Genomic DNA, 23,371 nt, shown 5'->3' with positions numbered 1-23,371 from the left:
TATAGGAAGCTGCCCCAAGGTAGGGCACTGGATGGGCCATCTGCCTCAGTGTTGCCCACTGACTGGCAGCTACTCCATAGCTGTCAACCTTCCCTTTTTTTGAGGGAAATTCCCTTATTTCAGCGCCGTTTCTCGCTGCTATCCGGGATTGTTAGATATCCCGTAGATTGTCTCCGGGACAGGTGAGGCTGCTGAACCCTTAGTTTCAAATCCGAAAGTTGACAGCTATGAGCTACTCTCTGCAACGGGTCAGACAAGGGGTCTTTGCTAGTTCTACCTGGAGATTGCGCCTGAGACCTTCTGCATGCAAAGCACCTGCCCTACTACTGAGCGACACGTGAAGCGAGGGGTTCTAGTCTAAATTGTCGACAGTACCTACGAACGAAGGAACTACTCTGAATTCTGAGGTATTAGAAGCCTGACCTCCTCCTAGAAACCTTATTTTAAAAAATCCCTCACGTCAATATAGAGTACTCCCGCTGGCGAGCGATGGCCCCGCCTCCAATTCAAATTTGAAGCCCCGTCCTTTTCCCGCCCGAATTTGTTTTGAAACTGCAGTGACGTAGCCACGCCTGGTCAAGCCTTTCAGCCAATGAGAGCGCTAGTTCCCCAGGCCACGTCTGCCGCAGGGTAGGATTCAAAACAAGTCAGCTGGGTGGGCTTGCGGAGCTTCAGAGGGTCACGGGTGTTGGGAGTTCCGGGCAGTTCAAAAAGCAGCTCTCGGCTGCTGGAGCGAAGCTTTCGGCCCGCGCCGAGCCGGTTCCGAGGCCTGCCGCGGCTGCCGCCAGGGTTCGAAGAGGCGGGGTTAGAACCTCGGAGCGTTCGAAGGGGCGGAGCCGGAGCCGAAGGCAGTGGGTCGGTTACGGTGTAACAAAGTCTTCGCTCGGTCCGAGTCTGTTGTCATGGAGCTGATGGCCAGCAACATTCAGGTGCTGCTGCAAGCGGCGGAGTACCTGGAGCGCAGGGAGAGAGGTACCACCTGCCTATCTCAGGGTCGGGGGCGGTGGCTTGGCTGTGCGGGGTATGAGGGCCATACTGTGGCTGCCTCGATCGGAGGCAGGCAGGACCGGCTGTCCTCCGTGGGAGTGGGGCGGAGGAATGGGGTGGTGGGTTTCTTCCTTAGAAAAGAAGTGGGCTGGGGGTTATTAAATGGTGCGGAGGCGAAATCGTTCCGAGCCTCGGATTTTGTCTCGCAGAAGCCGAACATGGCTACGCATCGCTGTCCCCTTACTCCGGGAAAGACTCGTTGCAGCCCCGGAAGAGGTCCAAGCCTCGGAATGCCCTGCAAAACCTCAGGTAAGAGTCCGGGTTTTGTTCTACTGTTGCCATTGGAACTGCAGTGGAATATCTGGTGATGGACTAACTGAAAACAGAAGTCTATATAGCGAAATAAAAATAAAGAAGATGGGGGTGTGAAATCTCAGCGAGGCTGGCAAAGCGCTTCTTCAAAGTGATGGGGTCGCCACCAGAAACAAAATGCTTGTATATGACATGAGGCAACCAGTTTTGAATGCAGCATTAGTTGTATGGACAGTAGACCTGAAGTTACTGGGTTTGATTAATACTGATCCATGAATTTCAGTGTGTCTACTCTGAATTAAATTAGTTGGATACAAGCCGTAGCCACCAGTGGAGTTGTTTCTCTCTCCTGGACATCAGTTTTTGGCTTTGTGGTTTAAGAAAATCAAAACCTCCTCTTTCATTGGTTTTACCTTGCTCAGGAATTGGACTAGGTATTTTGTTTTGCTTTTACATTTTCCATTGGAGCAAGGCTCACATTTCAATACATGGACCCCGAGATTCCTATACTCTACTGCGTTACTATCCAATAGGAGACAGAAGTCCTAATTGCAGGAAACAAAATGCTTTAATTGATGGTTGCATATTTCCTGTGACATTGTGCAAACTCCGAGGAGCTGCATTCCTGGCATAGAGGTTAGCAGTTATGACTATTCCTGACATCTGGTTCTTTAAAACCAGTTGTGCCACTGTCACGCAACCACAAGCATGAGAACATAGGAAACGGCCTTATCCTGAGTCAGAGCATTAGTCCACCTAGCTCTATTGCTGTCTATATGCCAGGCGTAGCCAATGTGATGTCGGACTGCATCTCCCATCATCCTTGCAAATTAGCCATGCAGCTGTGTTGCCATCCAACAACATTTTGAGAGCACAACGTTGCCTACCTGGTCTATACTGGCTGGCAGTGGTCTTTTGTAGCCCTACCTAGAGATGTTAAGGATTGAAACTGGAACCTTCTACATGCAAACCATATGCTCCATCCCTGAGCTATGTACCACCTCTCGGCTTTCTCACTGCAGAAATAGTCAGTGTGCTGTTGCACTTGTCATTTTCTCTGTGAAATCTGACTCTTCTCAAATAGGCATTTAGTTTTACATTACCTCAAGCTTGTACCTGCCACCCCAGACTTAGGGATTTGTGCTATTTATTACATGTTTCCTGGGCCCTTGGATGTGTGGGTTTCTGATGATGTAGCAAACAGGACCTTGACTGGTCCAGTCCAGTGCCAGTTACTGGGCTTCATAAACTACTTTAGAGAATGAAATGGATCTTCTTCCTCTCCTGTCCTGCATATTCACTATGTGGATAGTAGACATTGAGCTTTGGGAAGGTAGGATTTTACTGGGATTGAATGAGAACTTTCTGTCTCAGTGGACAATGTGAACAAAACCAACTATCATTTTTCTATAAATCTAAATGTGATGCATTAATCTTATTCCCTATTCTTCTTGCGTTTCAGAACTGTGCACAATGAGCTGGAGAAGCACAGGTAAATTTTTATATAGGAAGGGCTGGGGTTGCGGGGAGAAGAGGGGTAGTTTCTCATTTATCATGTTCAGTAGGAAGTGGGAGTTGACAGCACTGAACATACCAGCTGCTCTTTATAAGAGCACTTCCTGTCTAAGTAGAGAGATGAAATTCATGAAGTAGCAAAAGCATTTTACAGCTGAGTAAGAAGGCTGCCCCAGGCCACTTCTACCTTGCCAAACTTAGGAGATGTGCACCGAATTTTTGTATAAGGAGTTAGCATGCTGTTGACCACTAGTTTTCAATAGGATTTTATTTTTAAAGGGAGATGCACATAGGCAAATGTCCATGGAGGGTGATGGAAGGGAAGAAGTATGTGAAATATTTGGAAGACTATACATACTTTCCAATCAAATTGTGATAAAGTTAACATGTACATACCACAGCCTAGTAAATAAAGTGTATTGACCATGGGTAGGCAAATTAAGGCCCGTGGGCCGGATCCAGCCCAATCACCTTCTAAATCTGGCCCGCAGACAGTCCGGGAGTCAGTGTGTTTATACATGGGTAGAATGTGTGCTTTTATTTAAAATGCATCTCTAGGTTATTTGTGGGGCATAAGAATTCGTTCATTAAAAAAAAAAAAAGTCCGGCCCCCAACAAGGTTTGAGAGACATTGGATTGACCCCCTGCTGAAAAAGTTTGCTAACCCCTGGTCTTGACTCTCTAGCATTGAAATCCTGGCACCTCCTGCAATGAAGGTGCCAAGTGATAAATTTGTCACTCCTGATTAACCTTGCATAATTGTCAATCCCTGTACATCATATCTCACCAAAATGCCTTTTTTGAGTTCCTGGTTTAATTTAAAATGCTCAGGTGTTGTTTCCATTGGGGTAGAGGATCACAAGATGTTCAACTTAGACCATAAAACTCAATACCTACAGTAAATAGATGAGATGTCAGGAAAGCCATGATTGGAACTCCTGTGTTTTTTTAAAGAAGTTAAAAGACGTCTGAAGGAGTTAACCGCTTCCACACACAAATCACTTCAATCTTATACACACACACACACACACCTCTGATAACTAGACAAAGACCATGTTATGGATCTTCTGATACAACTCGTTTGGGCCAGTTTTTAGTTCTGTGTTCTTATGGTAGGGCTTTCCAACTGTTAAGCTCCTGCATGCAGTAGCCATGGATCACTCTACCAGGATTTCTATACAATGAGAGATGAGAAGAAAGCCATGTTGGTTAGATCTGGGTGTCTGTAATTCTGCTCATGCTACTTATTATAACCATCCCAATTTGTATACATCTTCTACCTTTATCCATCTACCCATATCAGCTTGCTTGGATTCAGGAAGACAGGCATGTAAGAGTTGCAGGCAGATGACGAGATCTGGTTCTGTTTCCCCCTCCGTACATAAAGTTAATTAATTACAATGAAGTCTGAGACCTGGACTACATGGAGGACTATAGCTCTCTAGCTAGAGGAGACTTAGGCACACATTTTCCAATTTTGTAAGGGCCTGGAAGTTGCCTCAAGGCCTTATCAGAGACATGGTTAGCTCCCGTGTCATCTCATGCATCGAACCCACATTGTGATCTCTTTTTCTCTGGCAGGAGGGCTCAGCTGCGTCATTGTTTGGATCAGCTTAAGCAACAGGTCCCCATGAACACGGAGTGCTCTCGTTACACAACCCTTAGTCTTTTGCACAGAGCCAGGCTGCATATTAAGGTAAGTGACACACTTCCCTGCTTACTGGCTGTTTTTCAATGTTGCCTTGCCAGCCTTGTACTTTAAACTTGGAACATATGAGACAGACGGTGTATGAGCAGGATCCAACAGATTTACTGAGTAGGGCTGGAAATGGATCAAACAGCTTCCAACCTCCAGAGGGGTGAAAAATCACATGAGTGTGACTAAACCTCTTATTTTACCAGTGTGTTGCATTGCTAAGGGATATACCTTTTTATTTTACTGCATATGAACTAATTCACATTGGGTGCTTCATTTGGCCCTGCTGGATCATACCCCTGTGATCTCTCATCTTGCCAGCAGCTGTGGCCACCCAAATGTTTCCAGGGAATTTATAAGCCAGACATCAAAGTCCTCCTGGACAGCTGCGGTGGAAGTGCAATGTTGCTTCCCAAAAAGTCACAAAAGCTGGTGAACCCGGAAGGAGCCAAAGTATTTGCTATAGTTATTGGGTATTGTCCTTGACCCCTTTTCCCCTTCCAGAAGCTGGAAGAGCAGGAGCAGAGAGCACAGCAACTGAAGGAGAGGCTACGCTGTGAGCAGCAGAACCTGCACCAGCGGCTGGAAGAGTTGCTGGCTCATTCCAGCGTGGAGAGGCTGCGAACAGATAGCCTGGACTCTTCTCGGTTCTCCTCCGAACACTCCGATTCAGGTGGGTGTTGCCGTACAATTGGATGGCCTGTGCTGCGGTCCCCATAGCTGGATGCGTTCTCTTGAAGGCATAAGTGTAAGAGCAGGGTACACTGGACATTTCCTACTACAGCCTTCCTCAACCTGGTGCCTTCCAGACGTTTTGGACTATAAGTCCCACCAGTCTCAGCCAGCACAACTGTGCTGGCTCAGGTTGATGGGAGCTATAGTCCAAAACATGGAGAGTACCAGGTTGTGGAAGGCAGGGGTGGGGAATTTGTGACAGCTCCAAATGTTGCCAGACTACAACTCCTATCAGCCCTCTGCAAGTATGACCAAGAATGACAGGTGTTGCAGTTCAGCAGCATCTGGAGGTTTCCCAGCTCCCTTGCCTCTAGTGACCTTCTGGAGTGTCTGTAAAAGATACTAGATCCTGTATGGGTAAAGAAATCTGATGTATTTTTTTTTCTGCTACAGAAGATGCAGAGGTGGACGTGGAAGGTCTGGCGTTCAGCAGCGTTGAAGAGGATGTTGTGGCTGCCTTCAGCACTGGGCAGGAACACAGTTATTCCAGTGCCAGCAACTTCTGGTTATGATGGACAGAAGCCTAGTTATAAGGGCAGCTCTCACCCAGATGGATTTCCAGCAGCAAAGCCAGGATTTCATGAATGGAATTTGGCTCTGAACAAAACTCTGCACGGTGCAAAGGACAGTGCTACCCACGTTGTACCTCTACCTTTCTGCTAGACCAAGCCGGAACATTTTCTAGAGACTTGGATAAAAGACTTGGATTACTCAATTATGGGGCAGGGCTGAAAGAAGGGTGAGATCCCCACAGCACTTAATGTGTACCAGACAGATTACGCTGTGCGTGGGGTAGCTATATGGTTTTCTGTGCCCCACCCGCTGTGAAAGCTTGTGTGTCTCATCTAGTCAGAAAGTGGAGGTAGGCTTGGCCTGTTAAGGACTGGAAGCAAGTCTCAACAAGGGCAACAATAGACCATGACATACTGAATCATTCCAACTTTATAGCAGAGATGCACTTAGTTCCAGGAATGCAGGATGAACAAGCTAGCAAAACCAGGTTGCTCTTATCTCCAATTCCTCAACATGGAATGGGTTGCGTCAAGGGGAGCTGGGAACAGCTAGGACAATGGCTAGTGGGCTCTCATTCCATGGCACATTCCACCCAATTGAAGTATCTGATTTCCCCCGAAACAAACATTGCTTCCGTTTTGTGACCCATCCACTTATGTACTCAGCAGTATTCTAGTAAAGGTTTATAATTTCTTGCATCCTATTCATCTGGTTTTCTCCTAAGAATGCAAAACATGGGTGAGGATGTTTATAGCAAACTTGCTAACCAGCAGCCACTCACACCCACATCTTAATGTACAGAGACCTCCAAGTTGCATAGAAGGTAAAGTAAACAGGAAGACTTCTATTGGCTTAGTCACAGCTTTGAAAATTGGTGCCCACCTGAGGAACAGGCCCTGGCACTGGATTAACTTGAAGTCTATTCTTTTAATGATAATTACACCTTTTAGAAAGAAGATGATTGTCAGATTTGTATAGTTTCAATTTAAAAAAAACACAAAAGCTAGAGACATGCTTCCCAAGGGAAGAGACGCTTAGTTACAGACAGGTAAGCCTTCCAGTATTATTTTCTTGCATTCTATTCCCCACAGCAGGAAAACTGAGTTTTTTTCAAACATATTGCTGCTTCTTTTTAGTAGCTGCCTTGCTAGCCAAGTCCTTTGCTTTCTCAGTTGCTGCCAAGGCAGTCTCCTTGGCCTTCTCGGTTGCCTCCTTTGCAGTTTCCACCAAGGTTTTGGATGGTGCTTCACCTGTAATAAAGCCAAAAGCTCTTAAGTATGTCCACTGAACTGCCTGAAGGTCTGAACAAAAAATCAATGTAAGCGTTTTAGCTTGCTGCTGCTGTTTGTTTAGGTATCACTCTCTACAGTGGGCATCTCCTTCCACATAGTTAAGGAAGTGTTATTTTATCTAGCCTTAATGTTCACGAGAAACACCAACTGGAAAAAGAGAAACGGGGAGCCAAAGGGAAACTTACTACCAGCTCCATACCTATCAGTTTTACCATCTCAGTTTCTGAACAACAGACTGGAGTTTTATGTATTTCCCATCTGTTTGTCATGGCTCTTAACAACTCTCCTTCTGTTTTCTCAATAGTCCATATTGCTACTAGCTAAAAATCGGAAGTCTACAGGTTTACCTAGAACAAGCACAGAAGACGCCTGCCCCCCCAAAAGGTAGTTCCAGACATTCTAAAGCTGCATTTTCTGGCTTCACCTCATTCCTTGGTTTAGAATGCTAAAACTACTCTGGAGCAGGACTGGTGAAATTAGCAACCCAAAACTCTCTTGGAACTTCCTGCAGAAAAGGGAACAAGCTCTACCCTACTTGGTGCCAGCCTCCGGTTGATGCAGCAAATTTGCTGCTCTCCCAACAAAATTTACATGCTTTCATGGGTGCAGTAAACTAAAGGGGGGAAATATTGGCACTGGTGAAAGGGAACTGTGTGCTTTTTAGAACCTGAATATGCTAACAATGCTGGAGGCTAAGGAACAGTACTCACCTTGCATTTTGGCCAGCACGTACTCAAACCCTTTGGTGCTCTTGGTCACATTGCTTTTGAACCTGGCCAAGCCAAACTCCTAAAACAAGAATACAGGGGGAGTGAGCAGAGAAAAGAATAATGAATGCCGCCAGAGTCCACTCATTTACACAGCCTGAACTCAGAGGAATCAGCCTGGTCCATCAGCTATGTTCCTAGTAGACCTGGCTGATATATTAATATATCGGCCAGCAGCTGTATGAGGAGCAAACCGTGATGTCAGTTTCACTCAGCAGTATAGCGCTGGTGAAACTGCCACCACTCTTGAATTCCTCCCTGCAGCAAGCAGTCAAAGGAGCCCCAATGCTGCGCCTGAGGCGAGAGCTGGGGCAGTTTCACCTGGTGTCTCACGGGCAGAGGCCAATGCATCTTGTTTTTTCAATACTGGGGTATATCACCAAACTGTGATGTTTGGCTGGTGATACACAGTTGTGTTGAAAAGCTGATATCGCCCAGCCCTAGCTCCCAGTTACAAAACTATCCAGAGGTACCCGTCATGCTGAGCTCTTCTAAGACTGCCTCTTTGCAGCTGAAGTATATCAAGAGACACAGGTCACTGACCACTCACCTGGACAGCACGCGAGACACCAAACAGAGTGGAGGAAACCCAAGCTTCCCGCTGGACTTCTGTCCAGCCGCTGTTTTCAGGGTTCTCTCTGTAAACACACCGCTCCTCCACCACCTGCAAGGCACAAGAGATGGCACAACAAAATGACCATCAACTCTCCCCATAGGACGAAACACAGCAAGAGTTTATGCTGCTAGCCCTGCTCAAAGCCTGCTCACCATAAGACGCGCGTGATTAATGTTCCAGGTGAATGTGGTCATGGTTCGGTTCATTGGGTCCACAATGGAATCTTCAAGGATGTAGACAGAGTGGGCGACATTGGATGGAAAGAAGCGCTCTGCCCAGCGAGGCATCCTGTTGGTCTTGGTGAGGAGCCGCCTGGAAAGCAGCTTCTGGTCTTCTGTCACCTCTCGGTGTATAATGTCTTCTGTCAGGACATGTTTGCTGGGGAGGAGAGAAGAGAATCTGGCAAATTCATTTTAAGCTGTGCTTCCTCAACTGGTTCCCTCCAGTTGTTTTTTTTGGAGTACAACTCTGATCATCCCTGGCTGTTGTCCATGTTGGTTGGGGCAGATAGGAGTTGGTAGTCCTAGAGGGCACCAGATTAGGGGAAGGCTGTTCTAAGCTTTCCTAAGTGTATAATCATGTGACAAGAGTACATTGCCTCCTATCCAGTCACTCAGCAGAGCAGAATGCCATTCCTAGCTGGACTGCTTCCCTCTGTCCCACTTAGGCTCTTTTTCCCAAGCCACCTCCACTAGATGGCATGTACGATGTTAACACGTGGCTTAGGGAGCTGCAGAGCTCCTAAGTGTAGCTGACCCTATCCAAAACCGAGGCTTAATGACAGTGCCACTCAGCTAATCAGTGTTGACTTCAAGCCCTGCTTAGATTGGCTGGGATCTTTCTTTGTAGCTCAGCTTGAGTTCAAGTCACTCTGCAAAGGAAAAAAGGATTACGGTACCTGAGGTCCCGGTGAGGTCAGGTGATTTACAGGTGAGTCAATCACCAGCAGAAGCTAGTAGTTGGTTTTAATCAACTGATCCCTAATGAAAACACAAATCTGTGCATGTGCACTTTTACAGCAGTGTTAAGAGCTCTAACTAGGCCCTCCAGATGTTTTTTGAGACTACAATTCCCATCATCCCTGACCACTGGTCCTGCTAGCTAGGGATCATGGGAGTTGTAGGCCAAAAACATCTGGAGGGCCGAGTTTGAGGAAGCCTGATTAAGAGGATGGTTTCCTCAAGAGTCAAGGCAACAGGCAAAAATAAAAGGTTGCCTGTGGCATTTGAAAATGGCTCTTCCAGAGCAAACTTTTTCCACACACCACACCCGTACCTCCAGCATATCTGCCTGTGCTAATCTATCATCTAGCAAATCTTTTTGATCTTAATTACTCCTGTTTATAGAAATCCCTGCCCTGCCCCACCTCCCAAAATCCAAACGATCGGTAAACAGCAAACTCCGACGGCTTAGCGTCAAAGAAGAGGCTATCAAAGATTACACCCAGATGGCCACAAAGCCTCTCCCGGCGCACTAGGTGAAAGGTTCATGCAGCGGCCTTGGCAGAAAAGAATGGCAACTGCTTCACCAGCACGTACGTCTCCCGCCAGACTTTTCCCCACTGCATCACCCCGTCTTGAGACCGCCGCTGGGGGCAGCACAGATCGCCCGGTTGAGCCCACCAAGTCGGGGCTGTGAGCACCCCGACGCACGCTCCCCTAGCGGCAAGCCTCAGCCAACCGAGCAGCCTGCATGTACGTGAACAGGCTCGGGCTGGGAATGCCGCATCTGCCCCGAGTGTATGGGGCTTGCCCCGGAGCCAATGACGGGAGCAGGGATCACGGGAGGGAGAAAGTATCGCTCTGTCAGGCTGTCGCCCGGCATCTCCCACGAGGAAAACACTGTGCCCCCCCCCCAGCCCAGCCCTTTTCGCTTCCTCCAGTGAGGGAGAAGAGACCCCACGGCCCGCGCTCACCTGTAGGGGTTCGGATAGCGCTGCCAGAAGGCGGCGAAGACTTGGTCCCAGGGCCCCTTGAGGACGCTCAGGGTCAGGAAGTATTTCCCCATCACCTCCGCGGTCACCGATCCTGCAGGAGACGGAGAGGAAACGGCGGCGGTCGCCCGGCGGCCTGGCCCGCCTTACGCCTCCCGGGCCTCTCGCTGGCGGAGGCCTCTCTCCGGCGTCACGGCCAGTCCCGAAGATCGCGGCCAGCGGTGCCCAGCGGCCGCCATGCGAGGGCAGGGCAGCGGCAGCGACTTCCGCGACGAGCAGCCCAGGCGCTTCCGCTGCCTCCGTCTTCCTCCCTCCTCGTGCACTGGGGGACGCAAGCCCCGCCCCGCCGCGGCCGCGCGCTTCCGGCCCCGCCGCGAAGCCCCGCCCCCTTCCCCGGGCTGCTCCGCCGCCGCAGCAGCGCTGGCTGGGAACTGGTCCGTCGGCGGCTCGTTCCCCCGCCGCCGCCGCCGCCGCCGCGTCCCGACTCCCTCCCGCCTCCGCCAGCGGCGACCGGCTCCAGCGCCATGAGACCGGGGTGAGTGCCGCCGCCCTCTTCCTCCCCAGCCCGGCCCTGCAGAAGCCGCCAGCAGCCCCTGCCGCCCGGGCAACCGGGGCTGGGCGCTGAGCGCTGTCCCGAAGCCTCCGGGGAGCCTCCTGTTAGGATCACCCTTGCCGCGTCATCGGATCCGGGGTCCTGCCAGACCTGGGGCCAGTCCCTCAGCCACTGGTGCGCCCACATGGGTGGAGTTCGTGGAGGCCAAGGGAAACCCATGCCTGTCCCCTGGGGACAGAGCAGCGTAGGATCGCGGAATGGTAGAGTCGGGGGGGACCCTGAGGATCATCTAGTCCAGCCCCTTAGAGCGGACGGCAGCACCCCGGTGGACAGCTGCCGCTGAAATGGGTAGTGCTGGAGAAATACGTTTCCTGTTGTCGTTGTGAATAGTATTGCCCTTTTTTGCCTCCCTCTCCGCATTTTTTTAAAAGTGCTGCTACTGCGTGCCAGTACAGTGGTACCTCGGGTTAAGTACTTAATTCGTTCTGGAGGTCTGTTCTTAACCTGAAGCACTATTTCTGGGGTAGTAGAGTGTGTAACCTGAAGCGTATGTAACCTGAGTTACCACTGTAGCTTCGTGCAACTGCTGTGGAGGATGCAGGGCACACCTGCATTCTGGGCAGTGCCAGGCCTTCTGGCTTATGCCTACTGGAGCCCTCTTAGCTTTCGAGGTGACGTGGGAATGGGGAGTTGCTGCTCCTGAGTCACTTGCTGTGCTTCCTCCTCTGCTTACTGCAGGTGAGCCTCTCCACCTGAGCTGCATCTCTCTTAGGCTGCGCCAGCCGACTCAGGTGGGGGCGTTGGGGATCCCTCTGGACCACCTGGAGGGGAACACACGGCTGCCAGGGCAAGAGGATGAGCGGGCAGCGTGTGGATGCCAAAGTTGTGATGCTGGGCAAAGAGTACGTGGGCAAGACCAGCTTGGTGGAGCGATACGTTCACAACCGCTTCCTTGTGGGACCTTACCAGAACGTGAGTGTGTCCTTCGGGGGGGGGGGCAGATGTGGAGAGCCTTTCAAGTGGCAACTGGGTTGAGCAATCTGTAGTCCTCTTCCGCTCCCACCCCTCCACTTCTTAAATCTTTATCAGTGAATCTTGTATGTTGTGAAATGGACATTTGGTGAGCGGTTTGTAACCACAAAGGAACTTTGAAGCCTAAAAGAAAGTGAAACTAAGAAGGCCCGTAAGACAACGTGCCGTATCAGAAGGGGCCATGTTGGCTGGGGAAAAGAAAGAAATTGCTAATATCTGCTATCTGTTAAAGGTAGCCTCTATTAAAGGTAGCCTTGCAAAGAGATTCACTGATGTCACTAATCCACAGAAATATTTACTAGCTTACCTGTCAGTATGTACTTGTGTTAGTCATTTGTTTGTAATGTTCTGACAGCCTAAAAGGAGTGGGGGGGGGATGCAGCAATTCTTTTCCTATTTGTAAAAACTTCCTGGTTTGGCTGTCTGGAAGAAATACTTGTTTGCCACCAGTGGCTACTTTTAAAGAGCTGATGAGGTGGTGCAGCTGCATTCATATGTATTCTTCTTATTTTAGACAATAGGTGCTGCGTTTGTAGCCAAAGTGATGCCAGTGGGAGGTCGGACCGTAACCTTGGGAATCTGGGTAAGTCTTAAGATGGGAATGACACTGGCTGTGTGTGGCAAACATAAAGTACCAGAGAACTAATGGGACATGCCTTGGCTGTGCAGAGGAGGGGGGGACAAGTGTGAGGAGGCTTCTAGAACAGTGTTTCCCAAACGTTTCCCCCATGAACAACTTGAAATTTGCTAAGGGTCTTGGTGCACTACTTAACTATTTTCTTTTTGTTGTAATGCACTATGCTAGATGCTGCATGGTTTTCGTAATACACTATCAATTCCAATTGTAATACAAATGGTAATACAATAAAAGACAATATGTTTCTGGCTCCTGGTCTTCACTCCTTTCAAGTCGCTTCCTCCTACCTGTCGCTTCTGGTCTGTCCCAGAGCTGCCACTGCTCCTGTTGTTCACAGACATGCTGCAGACCACCTGAGTTAGGTTTGTGGGGCACCGGTTGGGAACTTTAGAGCTTTCTTGGTGGTGGCACCCCGACTGTGGAACGGCCTTCCCAGAGATGCTTGCTTGGCACCTTTCTGGCACCACGTAAAGACCTCTCTATTTAGTCTGGCCTTTGAAACAATTTGTGGTCTTCAAATCCCGGCTCTTAATGTCTGGTGTTTACTGTTGTACACTGATTTTCTCTCTCTGTGTTTAATGCTGCTATTTAATTATTTCGCACTTGTAACTGAATCACTGTGTTTTCTCTTTTGTTTCTTTTGAGCTGTCCAGCAAACGTTCTATTTACTCCACAACACTGACAGTTTTTCTTTTCGTTCCTTCACTTTGATCAGCCTGTTTTGCGTTTAATTGAAAAAGGGCTCTATGCCAAGCTCTAGGGGCTGGATTCCACTGCCCAGTTCTGTTAGCAGACGCCAGCACAAGGCCTCCCACTACTGCGGTTGGGCTTTCCCCATTGCTGTATGTTTCCCCTAAAGCTGCTCTGGAGAGTTGGGTGAATCCCCAGAACAATATACAGTGGTACCTCAGTTTTCAAACGTAATCTGCTCCAGAAGACTGTTTGAGTTCTGAAACGTTTGAAAACTGAAAACTCAATAGCCGACAGCCAGGCCTCAGGATCCTGCACTCAGCAGAAGCCACATGGCATGTTCGACTTCCGAGGCGTGTTCGAAAACCGAAGCATTTACTTCCGGGTTTACAGCATTCAAAAACTGAAATGCTCGTCAGTGGAGACGTTCAAAAACCGAGGTACCACTGTACAAGGAAGTGAAATCATTTTGACAGACAAGCAGACTGGCTCCTTAGTGCTATGTTGAATTCCACCGGGATTCTAAGCTGCTGGGTACAAAATCTTACTGTTTCTCCCTTTTCTAGGATACAGCTGGCTCAGAGCGTTATGAGGCCATGAGCCGGATATACTACCGTGGGGCAAAAGCTGCCATTGTATGTTATGGTAAGAGTTCACTTGCATGCCAACTCAGGTACCCATGTAGCTCTGGACTACCAATGCTAGGAGAACATTCTTACAAACTTGGAAAGGGCTGTGCTAGCCAATCCATTGTTCTGAAGGAGATTTGTGTGCAAATATTTGGGAACAGTATCAAACAAATACAGAGGGAGTATAATTGGGATGTTGTTTGGGGATTATTGCTTGCTAGATACTCAGGCCCTCCTTCCATCAGTATGTTAGTTGAGGGTCCCTTGATCTCTCCATTGTCATCACTTTCTTACAGTGACAGACTGCCCTCTAGTTGCACAGGGTTGGTTCCTCTGCAGATGTGCAGGTGTCCAGTTAAAAACACCATGGAAATACCAATTCCTCAGGATGTGGTCACTTAGCCGCGGCTTTACTTGCCAGCTTTACTGCCTCTTTTCTTGTTTCCTAAGCTGTGTCTATTAGCAGTTTCACTTCCACAATAGAGAGGGCAGTTTGCTCTGCCTCAGAACTAGCAGCAGTGAGAGATTCTCATGCATTGCTTTGGGGGTTGTATCATTGTGCTTGTGTTTGTGAAAAGAGCTAGCCCCTGCCAAATACATTTTATATCCTCAAATAGAGCCCACATGGCAGCCTGCTTCTTCTGTTGGGGCAACATTTACCTTGCACCATTCAGACATCAATTCCTGTCTTCATTTGTGTCCATATCCCCCTTCCCTCTCCATGGCGCCACTTTAAGAGTGCCCTGTAAAGGCCAGAAGGGAGGCAAGGAGCTGCCTCTATAGTGCTCCTGTCTTTAAGAGGACAGCTCTGTGAAAGCTGCACGTGTAGTTCTATCTCCTCCCCAATAGCTATTATGATGGCAGCAGAGTTGCTGAAATTGTTAGTCTACCACTAGTCTGGGATAAATTACATGATTTGTGTTGGCCATGGGAAGATTCCTTATCATTGGAGGTTTCCTGGTGTTTCTTTGCCTGAACACAAAACTGCATGGGTATTACCTTAATAGGAGGGGAAAGGTCTCTACCCAGTGATACTAGGCTGTGGTTTGGCATACCAAGGCAGTCAAACTATGGCTGCTCAACAGGACTGGCTCTACAGTTAGGTGAAATGAGACAGGAGCCTCAGGCAGTTGATGGGTGATGGTGGTAAGAGAGACACAGTGAGATGTTGGAGGGCAGAGCTGTGTGTGCCACATGGCCTGTCTTGTGTCCTCTAAGCTAGAATGACACTGTCATCTTGCCACTGTTGAGACGAGATTCAACTACCAGTCCAGTTAGCTTTTGTACATGGAAAGAGGGGGGCATTTTGCCCTTTACCTCAGGCAAAAAAAAAGTATTCCTCCAGCCCTGGTGTCTAAGTCAAGAAAGCTGGGTAGTTCCCATTAGCCTTTCCTTTAACTCTTCATGGAAGGGGATTTGTGTGTGTGGCGCTGTGGGTTAAACCACAGAGCCTAGGGCTTGCCGATCAGAAGGTCGGCGGTTCGAATCCCTGCAACAGTATAAGCTCCTGTTGTTCGATCCCTGCATTGCCAACCTAGCAGTTTGAAAGCATGAAGTGCAAGTAGATAAATAAATCCCGCTCTGGCGGGAAGGTAAACGGCGTTTCCGTGCACTGCTCTGCTTCGCCAGAAGCGGCTTAGTCGTGCTGGCCACATGACCCAGAAGCTGTACACCAGCTCCCTCGGCCTATAGAGCGAGATGAGCGCCGCAACCCCAGAGTCATCTGCGACTGGACCTAATGGTCAGGGGTCCCTTTACCTTATCTTATTATACACATTTCAGTTGTGTGCCACAAAAGAACTCAAGATGTGGACAGAGGCTCTATTATGAGCTGTTCAGGGAAAGAGAGCAATTCTTTCCTAGCCAACCTATTCATTTCAGTACCTCAGTTACTCTGCCTATATATACAGGGGTCAGTGAATCTGCTTTATGAACTTTTTGGGTGGGATCTAGTCTTGACACCTCCCCACTTCCACAGATCTTACTGATAGCAGCAGTTTCCAGAGAGCAAAATTCTGGGTGAATGAGCTGCAGAACTTTGAGGAGGTAAGTAGATCTCCATTTCCAGGCAGGGAGAAAAGAAATATTCGCCTCACTGGGAGAGCCACAGGGAATGTTGGTCTTACAGAGGAGCATCATTCTATAATTTGTATACTGGGACACTGGAGGGCAGTTCCTCAGGGGGAGGGAGGAAGGGAGGGTGGCTAGTTGTTGATAGGTTACATGGTTGCTTGACTTGTATCTCATGTTTTTGGGAAGGTTAAACGTATGAGGCTTCCAGACCGTCTTCCAGGTGGATTTAGCAGCACAACAGCATTGTGTGTAACCATTCCCTGAGCTCTGTTAATTGTGTGCACCTTAGGATTGCATTTTGGGCATGTCAAATTATTACTGTTACTACTACTACTACATTTTAATTTATTATCTGCCCTTCACCCTATGGTTCCAGGGCAGGTTACAACAATTTAAAATACAGTATGAAACAGTTTTAAAACTTACAATTAAAAACAAAACACAGTCACCAAAAAATAGGGTGGGTCCTGTTGGTTTGGCTACATGGATATATATGGGCAATACCTGCTTGCTAGACTGACCTTGTATGGAAGTACTTGCCTTGTTCTCTTTCTCTGCAGAACTGCAGGATCTATTTGTGTGGCACCAAGTGTGATTTGTTGGACGAGGACAGGAGAAGGCGAGGAATTGACTTCCATGATGTGCAGGACTATGCGGATGGTTAGGCTTTTCTTCTTCACTTGTTGGGAGGAGAGAAAGGGAATCACAGTGCACCAGGAGCTCTTAACATTGGTGCATCTACAATGGCGGTCCCCATTGTAGAGTAAAACGACTAAAACTTTCCGTCTGACATACTGTCATTTCAGAGATCAAAGCCGAGCTGTTTGAAACCTCCAGTAAGACTGGACAGAATGTGGGTGAGTATTGCTTCCAGGGTGCATAGCAAGGCTTTATGGTGCTTAAGTGTGGCTAATGCCTCTGGACAGTCACGCCCAGAGTGAGAAGACTGCTGTTCTCCTTTTGGTTGGGGACAGTTTGCATATGGCGTCACTGTGGCTCCTGATAAATAAGGGTGATGCTGAGTACCTTGCCCATGCTTTCTCGCCAGGTGGAACTGCACCGCAATTCCAAATTCCACTAAGATCAAGATTATGGCTGCAATCTGATGAGAGTGGACAAGTGGGGCAGGGCAGTAGATCTCAGGGTATCACTGTGTTTACCAAAGGATATCCAGGATGCTTATTTCTGAGTTTTGTTCCCTTTTATCATTCAGTCATAATTTTGTAGCCAGTGGCCATTTGCTGCCTCCCAAGTTCAGGTCAGTTCAGGTGTTCCTACTGAAGCCAGCTGTGGGCAAGACACCAATCCTGTGTTGCTGTGTTTTGTTTACAGATGAGCTCTTCATGAAGGTGGCTGAGGATTATGCGCAGCTTACTGCCTTTCAGGAGATGACCGGTGAGTTTCTGAACAAGATACTTCCACTCTGTGTGTGTGCTCACATGTTCTTCTGAACATGCATAGAACCTCTGGTGCAAATATATTTCCTGGACATGAAAGTGGGACTTGGGGACACGCTGAATAAGAAAAAAAAACGTGTTTTAAGAATGCCCATGATTGTTTATGTGTGTAGAAAGCAGAGACTCCATGAACTGCATTTCCAAATGAACTCTATTGCCTCTGGGAAGAGAGGAGCTGGGGAGGGGGACCTAATTGCAGTGGTTCAGGGTAGGGGGAGGTATAGTGTGGAAGGTGGGGTAGACTGTAAGGGGCACACAGCACAGGCAGTTAGCGACTGTGCAGTGTGCCAGCCCCTCCTCCACCTGGGGAATTGCAGTTGTCCTGTCAGCCAGCTCTTGGACTTGCTGCTGCTGCTGTTGCTGAATGCCAGGTTTGCTCCTGAGTAAGACCTCCCTCATCCATGATCTGATTGTGGATGAGGAGGCTGTTGTGGTATGTATCATTGAGACCTGGCTGGGTGAGCAGGGTGGAGTTGGTCTGTGCCCACCTGGGTACTTGGTGTGGCATCAGGACAGACTTGAGGGTCGGGGAGGGGGAGTTGTGGTAGTCTATAGACTCTCCCCATATGAACCAGCCTGGGCCCTGTGATCATCTGAAGCCCTTATTTGTGTGCCTCCTCCGTGAGAGGTCTAGAGGGTGGCAGCACAAGAATGAGCCTTTTCTGTGGTGACTCCGTCTGGGGAACGTTCTCCCCAGGAAGGCACACCTGGCACCTTCGTTGCATATCTTTAGGCAAAAGGTGAAAACCAGGCATTTCAACCAGGCATTTGGCTGGTTAACAGTCCATGGCTTTTTAGATGTGTTTGTGGGAGGGGGAGGTTATTGGTTTGCTTTTATTATATACTTTGTATTTTTCTGTTGTGAACCACACTAGGCTCTTTAGATGAAGGACTGTATGCAAACTTTATCTGGACAGGGCAGGACTTTTCCCTGGGAGAAAGAAATCCTCTTAACAGAGCCATTGAATATTCTGCTGCTACAAATCTGCCCCACTTGCCTAACCCTTGTATATGTTCTGCTTTCAGAGGAGAAAGGAGTTGATCTGAGCCAAAAGAACACTACCACCTACTTTTATAGCTGTTGCCATCACTGAGTTCTTTCCTTGTTTTGCCAAAGCAGCAGTGCTCCCCTCCTGGGATAGCAGTTCATGTTGTCTTTGGAGAGTTCACACAGTTTCCCTGCTGTATGGAATGTCTTGCCCTTTCGGACCTGTGGAGCATCACTCGCTGGCACTTCTCCTTGGAATGGGGGGAGGGGGGAGAACACGGCACACGCTGCGAGATTTTCTGCTGCCTTCTTGACCAGAGACCTTGACTGCCTTGTGCTCCCATCCCTTCCAGAGGCTGACTTAAAATTCTTGACGCGCTTCAGGAATTGCTTTTTCACAACCGGCTCTCCAACGCTGAAGGCACCTTGTTCTGGCAGTGGTTGGTTCTGCTGTTTTGATGGTGTTGCACCTGATTTTTTGCTTTATTATTTAAATGGCTTCTAATAAGCTATGTATATGTAAATAAAAGTGCATTGTGGTCCTGTGTTGTTGAGAAACACAGCTAGGTTTGTGTTCTTATTGAAGTTTCCAGGCTAAACTCCTAGAGGGAATGGGAAGAAACACGGGGGCCTCTCCTACTACATGGGCTGACCACCAGTTTCTAATGGTTGACGTTTCTTTGACGTTCCAGCAGTTGAAACATGTATTGGTACAGGGAACAAAAACAAGCATCTGAGGAGGCTTAGGAATTTGCTGTGGTTTTTTTAATCAGCCAATTTGATAGATGTGTACGTGTGTGATAAGCAGGCCCAGTTGCTCCAATACTGTAAAAGCATCAATAAGCATCACAGAACAGTTGTAGATACAAGCAGTGATGGGCTTTGCAGCAGTTATAAGGCGGCTGGAAAATGAAGGGGAACCTGGGCTAGGCTCTAGTTGGCTGGAGCACCAGGGGTGCTGATCTACACAAGCAGGCCGCCCTCTTTCCAGAGAAAGCAGAAAGGCAGATGCAGCTGGAGATCCCTGTGCCAAGGGCAGTGCTGGCCTGTGATGTTGAAGCATGGCACGGCAGCTGAATGGAAAAGGTTACAGAGCTGCACAAGACTCTGCCATTTGACAGAGTAGGCTATTTCTATCAGTTTTCCTTTACATGATCATCTCTGTGGAATGGAATATACCGATGGTTTTTCTCCAACATATGCTCTCTTCCCTTAGATGTTTTGGAGTGTGTTTTATGGCTTTAAATATATATGCCTGGATGTCTTTTTACTATATTGTTACAGGTAACTGCCATAGTGCAACTCTGGTCTTGGCTAACCTAGTGGCCAGTGGCTGGGGGAAAAGCAATTGGTAGGCACAAGGCAGGGCCCCTCACTCAGTGCACTAAAATTTGGGTGCAATAGTATTGAAAGTGATCTTCGGGCTGTAGTTCCATTGACATCTACCTCTGTGTCAAGTTTCAAAGGCTTTCTACAAGCAGCAAGAGCCCAAAAGCTTCCTAAGAGTTATTTGCTACATTGGTAATAAAGGTCCATTCTCAGGTTGATTTACCAAACCTTTAAGTCTCTATGGAAGCTGAGTTTTCAGAATTAGTTGCTAAATGGTTAGATGCACCTCACAAGTTATAATTGAGAGCAATATATCAGACTTTGTATCATTCTGAAAAACCACTTCTCTCTAAGCTATAAACTGTTTTGATCTGGTACAAGCTGAGCAGCCCCCTCTCCATTCCCCCAGCTGTGACCCACAGAAGACCACAAATTCAAGGTCCCTACTATATTCCTGGCAGCCGTGTCTCTATACAAACTTACAGAGATTTCAATTTGTTTTTTAGATTAAAAAGCAGATTAGAATCTGCCATGTCTAGGCTCAATAAAATAGCACACACAGTCAAGAGCAAAGTTAAACTTTACTTTACAGTAATTGCTTTCTTTTATATACAAAGAATTACAGTACATATTTTGGGAACATTTGGGTAGGACAACTTTGTTTTTCATTGTCATAGTTTTTACACACACACAGTTAAATGAGTCAGGGGAGGAAAAATAAGAATCCACGAGCCAAAACTCTTCCTCTTCTTCTAATGTAGATAGTGTAAAGCATTTCCCTTGCCAGCCATTTGTAGAGAACGTAGATGAGAATAGGATAGCTCTGTAAAAAGACATTATGCTTGACTGTTGGTAACCACAATAGATGCACTGAAAAGAATTCCTTCCCCATTATTCATGCAGAAATACTGCAATTATGCACTGGAGTGTCATTGCAGAACAGGACTTTTCCCAGAGGCCTTCTCCTGCAATTGCTCTGTTCAGTCACAACTCCCAGCAGAGAGTCTGGGAGAGTCAGCATGCAGCATACTGCCTGAGGGCAAAGCAATACAGCTTGGGGAAATGCAATATTTCATCTCCGTTAGCACTACACGCTACTCCATTTCTGTACCAGCAGCTAAATGAGTGGGGAGAGCTCTCCAGTCTTAGCCCTGCCCAAACCCCTTTGGAACAAAATGGGGGGGATGGGACTGTCAAGCGATTAGAGAAGAGTTTCTCTCTCCCAACACATTACAGACCTGAACAATTCAAAAGCACCACACCATACATTACTGAAATAAGCTGCTACAGCAAAGGAATATGCCCTGTGATGCTGCTGAGGAGAAATGGAAGGAATGGCACTGAGCTGCCCCTTGCCACATCTGCTCAGCACCCACTCAAGGGAATAGGGTTAATGAAATTCCAGATGTTTCCAAGATGATGCTCTGCGTAGGCTGAGAAGTGGTTTCCTATGCACAAATACCCTTGCAAGCATTCACTTTCAAGAGACCACACTGCCTCAGTAGGGAGAAGAGGAACTAAGTGTCGTTTGTACACTGATCCCATCTTCCAGAAAATCAGAGTCTGGGAGCATGGGGGGCAAAAATGTGGCCATTTAAAATGTAACTTCTATTCCTGCCTTCTGTCAGTACTTGCGAAATGTGCTTTGACATCTCTTGCTTTCAGACATGAAATCCAATACTTGTTAAAATTATCACATTCCCAGCATCCCTAGCCCTCTGACTCCCATGGAAGGGAATCCATCAATACTGCAAAATGTCACCACACTCAATGCATTTGTTAACAAATTCTTGTATGTTACCAGTCATGCAGATTTGGCGGAAAGGGGAAAGGCTTTATTCCATTTCAGCACAATTACATAGGCTGCAAATGTTGTCGCCATTATTATTATTATTATTATTACAAAAGCCTACAGCTCAGCTCCTCCATTCCAAAGTATTCATTCTAAACCAGGAGTGGGGATCCTGTGTCCCCTCTAGACACTGGCATACAATTCCTATCAGCCCGAGCTAGTAAGGCCAGGGTGAGGGGGTTGGAGTTCAACATCTGCTCTTCACCCCTGCCCTAAACCAATCAAATAACCACCTTAGTAGCCACAGCATAATGCAAAAGGTGATGCATTCTAGGAAAGTCCCATCACAGGTCTCTTAGCAGCATGTTAGTCAATTGCACAGACAAGGAGTTTCCAAATATTTTAAGATAAAGAACCCTCTTCAGGCCACGACCCTGGGGTCTGAAAAGGGAAGTAATTCTTGCAACATTAAAAGTGAGGGGCAGAGGGAAGCACTGAATAGAGGTATACCCTGTTGAGCTGCTATAAATACCCCAATTGCTCAAAAATAAACATGAACATCTTTTTAACAGAGCTAGGCACTTGCAGTTGATCTAATCCCAGTCCCGTTGGTGCTCTAACTTTTGGAGAAACATCCAATAGGGAAAAGCAAAGAGACAGAACACCTGACTTCTGGAGAATGATCTGCTCCATTCTGTACAGCAACTACGTATTTTTCATGTGGCAAAACTTTAATTACGTGTGAATATTTTATAAATGGGGCGGAAATTGTATTTTGTTAGCTTCATTGTAAACAATGCCAGTCAAGGGTGCAAGTACAACTACCTGACTCCACTATAGTCTATTATTCCATGAAACTATGGAGCTAGTGTAGAATCTGGCGCTTGAGACGCTCTGGATGCTGCTGAATCATCCTTAAATTGTTTTGTGTAAAAAAAAAAAAGGTGGGGTGGGGGATTCCTGGTTTAATTTCAGATACTCATGGGTGGAGGAGAGTTGCTGGGCAAAATTTGTTGTCATACCTAGTTCTTTGCCCCTTCCCATGATTAACAGAAACAGAGTAAGTTATGAAATAAGCAAACATACACAAATCTGTTTTTTCTGCATGATTCAAATGTCACAGTACTCAATTAAGCTTTTTCCTGCCACAGATCTGGCCTCTTGGCACAGATTTTCAAGCACAAAATGTGCAAAGCTCTATGTCCCGCTAGACCCCAGCATTATAGCACCTTATTTTCTGCATGAAATATAGAAACATGATGGGGAGTAAGATTTGCACACCAGAAGCCGCTTGCCATGCTCACACCCCTAGCAAAGTACCACATAAGCAACAGCAGAATAGAACATGCCTGGACCATTTTAAGAAGCAGGATCAAATTTTGTTTCTGGCAGCCCAGCTCTTGGACAGGTAGCTGATTCACACTAGGTAAAAGGGTACACAACAGGGGAAGCATTCAGGTCCAATATCTCTCCCAGCACTCTCCTAGCCTGTGTCTGTTTGCATTCTGGATCCCTCAGAATCAAACAGCACTTGGCTTCTGCTTGGCCAGTGTCCCTTCCTAATTGAATGTTGTGTCTTATGGAAGTGACTGGCTCTTCCCATTTCACATAGGAAACCACCCCTGCTTTGGGTTGAAGGTGCCGATTGGGTGAGGTTCCTGCGTAGCATTTCTCTTAATCTGCACCTTGGGATTTTCTCCTTACTTACCATAACAAACCAGACACCAGCCTCCAGACTTGGAGAGATGCTATCAGTATAAAGTTGTGCTACAGGTATGCAGATACACACACTCCACACATACATCCGTGACACTTTCTACTTCAG

At 47.5% G+C, this 23,371-nt stretch overlaps 4 protein-coding genes across 4 annotated transcripts in view; 2 read left to right on the top strand and 2 right to left on the bottom strand.

Moving 5' to 3' along the window:
• The first annotated feature begins 647 nt into the window (after positions 1-647).
• MXD3 (MAX dimerization protein 3) lies at positions 648-6,456 on the top strand. Its single transcript, XM_081901152.1, has 6 exons — positions 648-972; positions 1,197-1,296; positions 2,762-2,791; positions 4,396-4,510; positions 5,015-5,183; positions 5,639-6,456. Exons 1-6 carry the CDS (start codon positions 903-905, stop codon positions 5,755-5,757), a joined length of 603 nt encoding a protein of 200 aa, XP_081757278.1. The 5' UTR covers positions 648-902; the 3' UTR covers positions 5,758-6,456.
• A 209-nt stretch (positions 6,457-6,665) lies between these two features.
• On the bottom strand, positions 6,666-10,665 carry PRELID1 (PRELI domain containing 1). The gene is made up of 5 exons (XM_081901146.1): positions 10,349-10,665; positions 8,586-8,811; positions 8,368-8,481; positions 7,761-7,839; positions 6,666-7,008 (listed from the first exon to the last, which is right to left on the bottom strand). The coding sequence occupies exons 1-5, from the start codon at positions 10,438-10,440 to the stop codon at positions 6,869-6,871; spliced, it is 651 nt and encodes a 216-aa protein (XP_081757272.1). The 5' UTR covers positions 10,441-10,665; the 3' UTR covers positions 6,666-6,868.
• Positions 10,666-10,750: 85 nt separating this feature from the next.
• Positions 10,751-18,983, top strand: RAB24 (RAB24, member RAS oncogene family). Its single transcript, XM_081898459.1, has 9 exons — positions 10,751-10,901; positions 11,658-11,891; positions 12,466-12,534; positions 13,845-13,923; positions 15,886-15,953; positions 16,541-16,640; positions 16,787-16,837; positions 17,313-17,375; positions 18,464-18,983. Exons 2-9 carry the CDS (start codon positions 11,775-11,777, stop codon positions 18,529-18,531), a joined length of 615 nt encoding a protein of 204 aa, XP_081754585.1. The 5' UTR covers positions 10,751-10,901; positions 11,658-11,774; the 3' UTR covers positions 18,532-18,983.
• A 1,333-nt stretch (positions 18,984-20,316) lies between these two features.
• NSD1 (nuclear receptor binding SET domain protein 1) overlaps positions 20,317-23,371 on the bottom strand; it is a 69,043-nt gene continuing 65,988 nt past the window's right edge. Inside the window, exon 24 of the mRNA XM_081900966.1 lies at positions 20,317-20,577. Within this exon, the coding sequence (XP_081757092.1) occupies positions 20,507-20,577 (71 nt within the window). The 3' untranslated portion in view covers positions 20,317-20,506. The remainder of the gene's footprint in view (positions 20,578-23,371) is intronic.

This window comes from Podarcis melisellensis (genome assembly GCF_964234715.1).
Source record: "Podarcis melisellensis genome assembly, chromosome: 2".
Lineage (NCBI taxonomy): Eukaryota > Metazoa > Chordata > Lepidosauria > Squamata > Lacertidae > Podarcis > Podarcis melisellensis.
This window is presented reverse-complemented; position numbering and strand designations above follow the sequence as displayed.

Bases quoted from the DNA above. Each gene is read 5' to 3' on its own strand.
- MXD3 (XM_081901152.1), top strand. From the start codon at position 903: ATGGAGCTGATGGCCAGCAACATTCAGGTGCTGCTGCAAGCGGCGGAG. The intron at 4,511-5,014 runs GTAAGTGACACA...TTCCCCTTCCAG, and splicing joins GAGCCAGGCTGCATATTAAG to AAGCTGGAAGAGCAGGAGCA. The intron at 5,184-5,638 runs GTGGGTGTTGCC...TTTCTGCTACAG, and splicing joins CTCCGAACACTCCGATTCAG to AAGATGCAGAGGTGGACGTG.
- PRELID1 (XM_081901146.1), bottom strand. From the start codon at position 10,440: ATGGGGAAATACTTCCTGACCCTGAGCGTCCTCAAGGGGCCCTGGGAC. The intron at 8,812-10,348 runs GTGAGCGCGGGC...TCTCCTCCCCAG, and splicing joins CGCTATCCGAACCCCTACAG to CAAACATGTCCTGACAGAAG. The intron at 7,009-7,760 runs GTGAGTACTGTT...GCTTTATTACAG, and splicing joins CGTGCTGGCCAAAATGCAAG to GTGAAGCACCATCCAAAACC.
- RAB24 (XM_081898459.1), top strand. From the start codon at position 11,775: ATGAGCGGGCAGCGTGTGGATGCCAAAGTTGTGATGCTGGGCAAAGAG. The intron at 13,924-15,885 runs GTAAGAGTTCAC...CCACTTCCACAG, and splicing joins AGCTGCCATTGTATGTTATG to ATCTTACTGATAGCAGCAGT. The intron at 15,954-16,540 runs GTAAGTAGATCT...CTTTCTCTGCAG, and splicing joins AGCTGCAGAACTTTGAGGAG to AACTGCAGGATCTATTTGTG.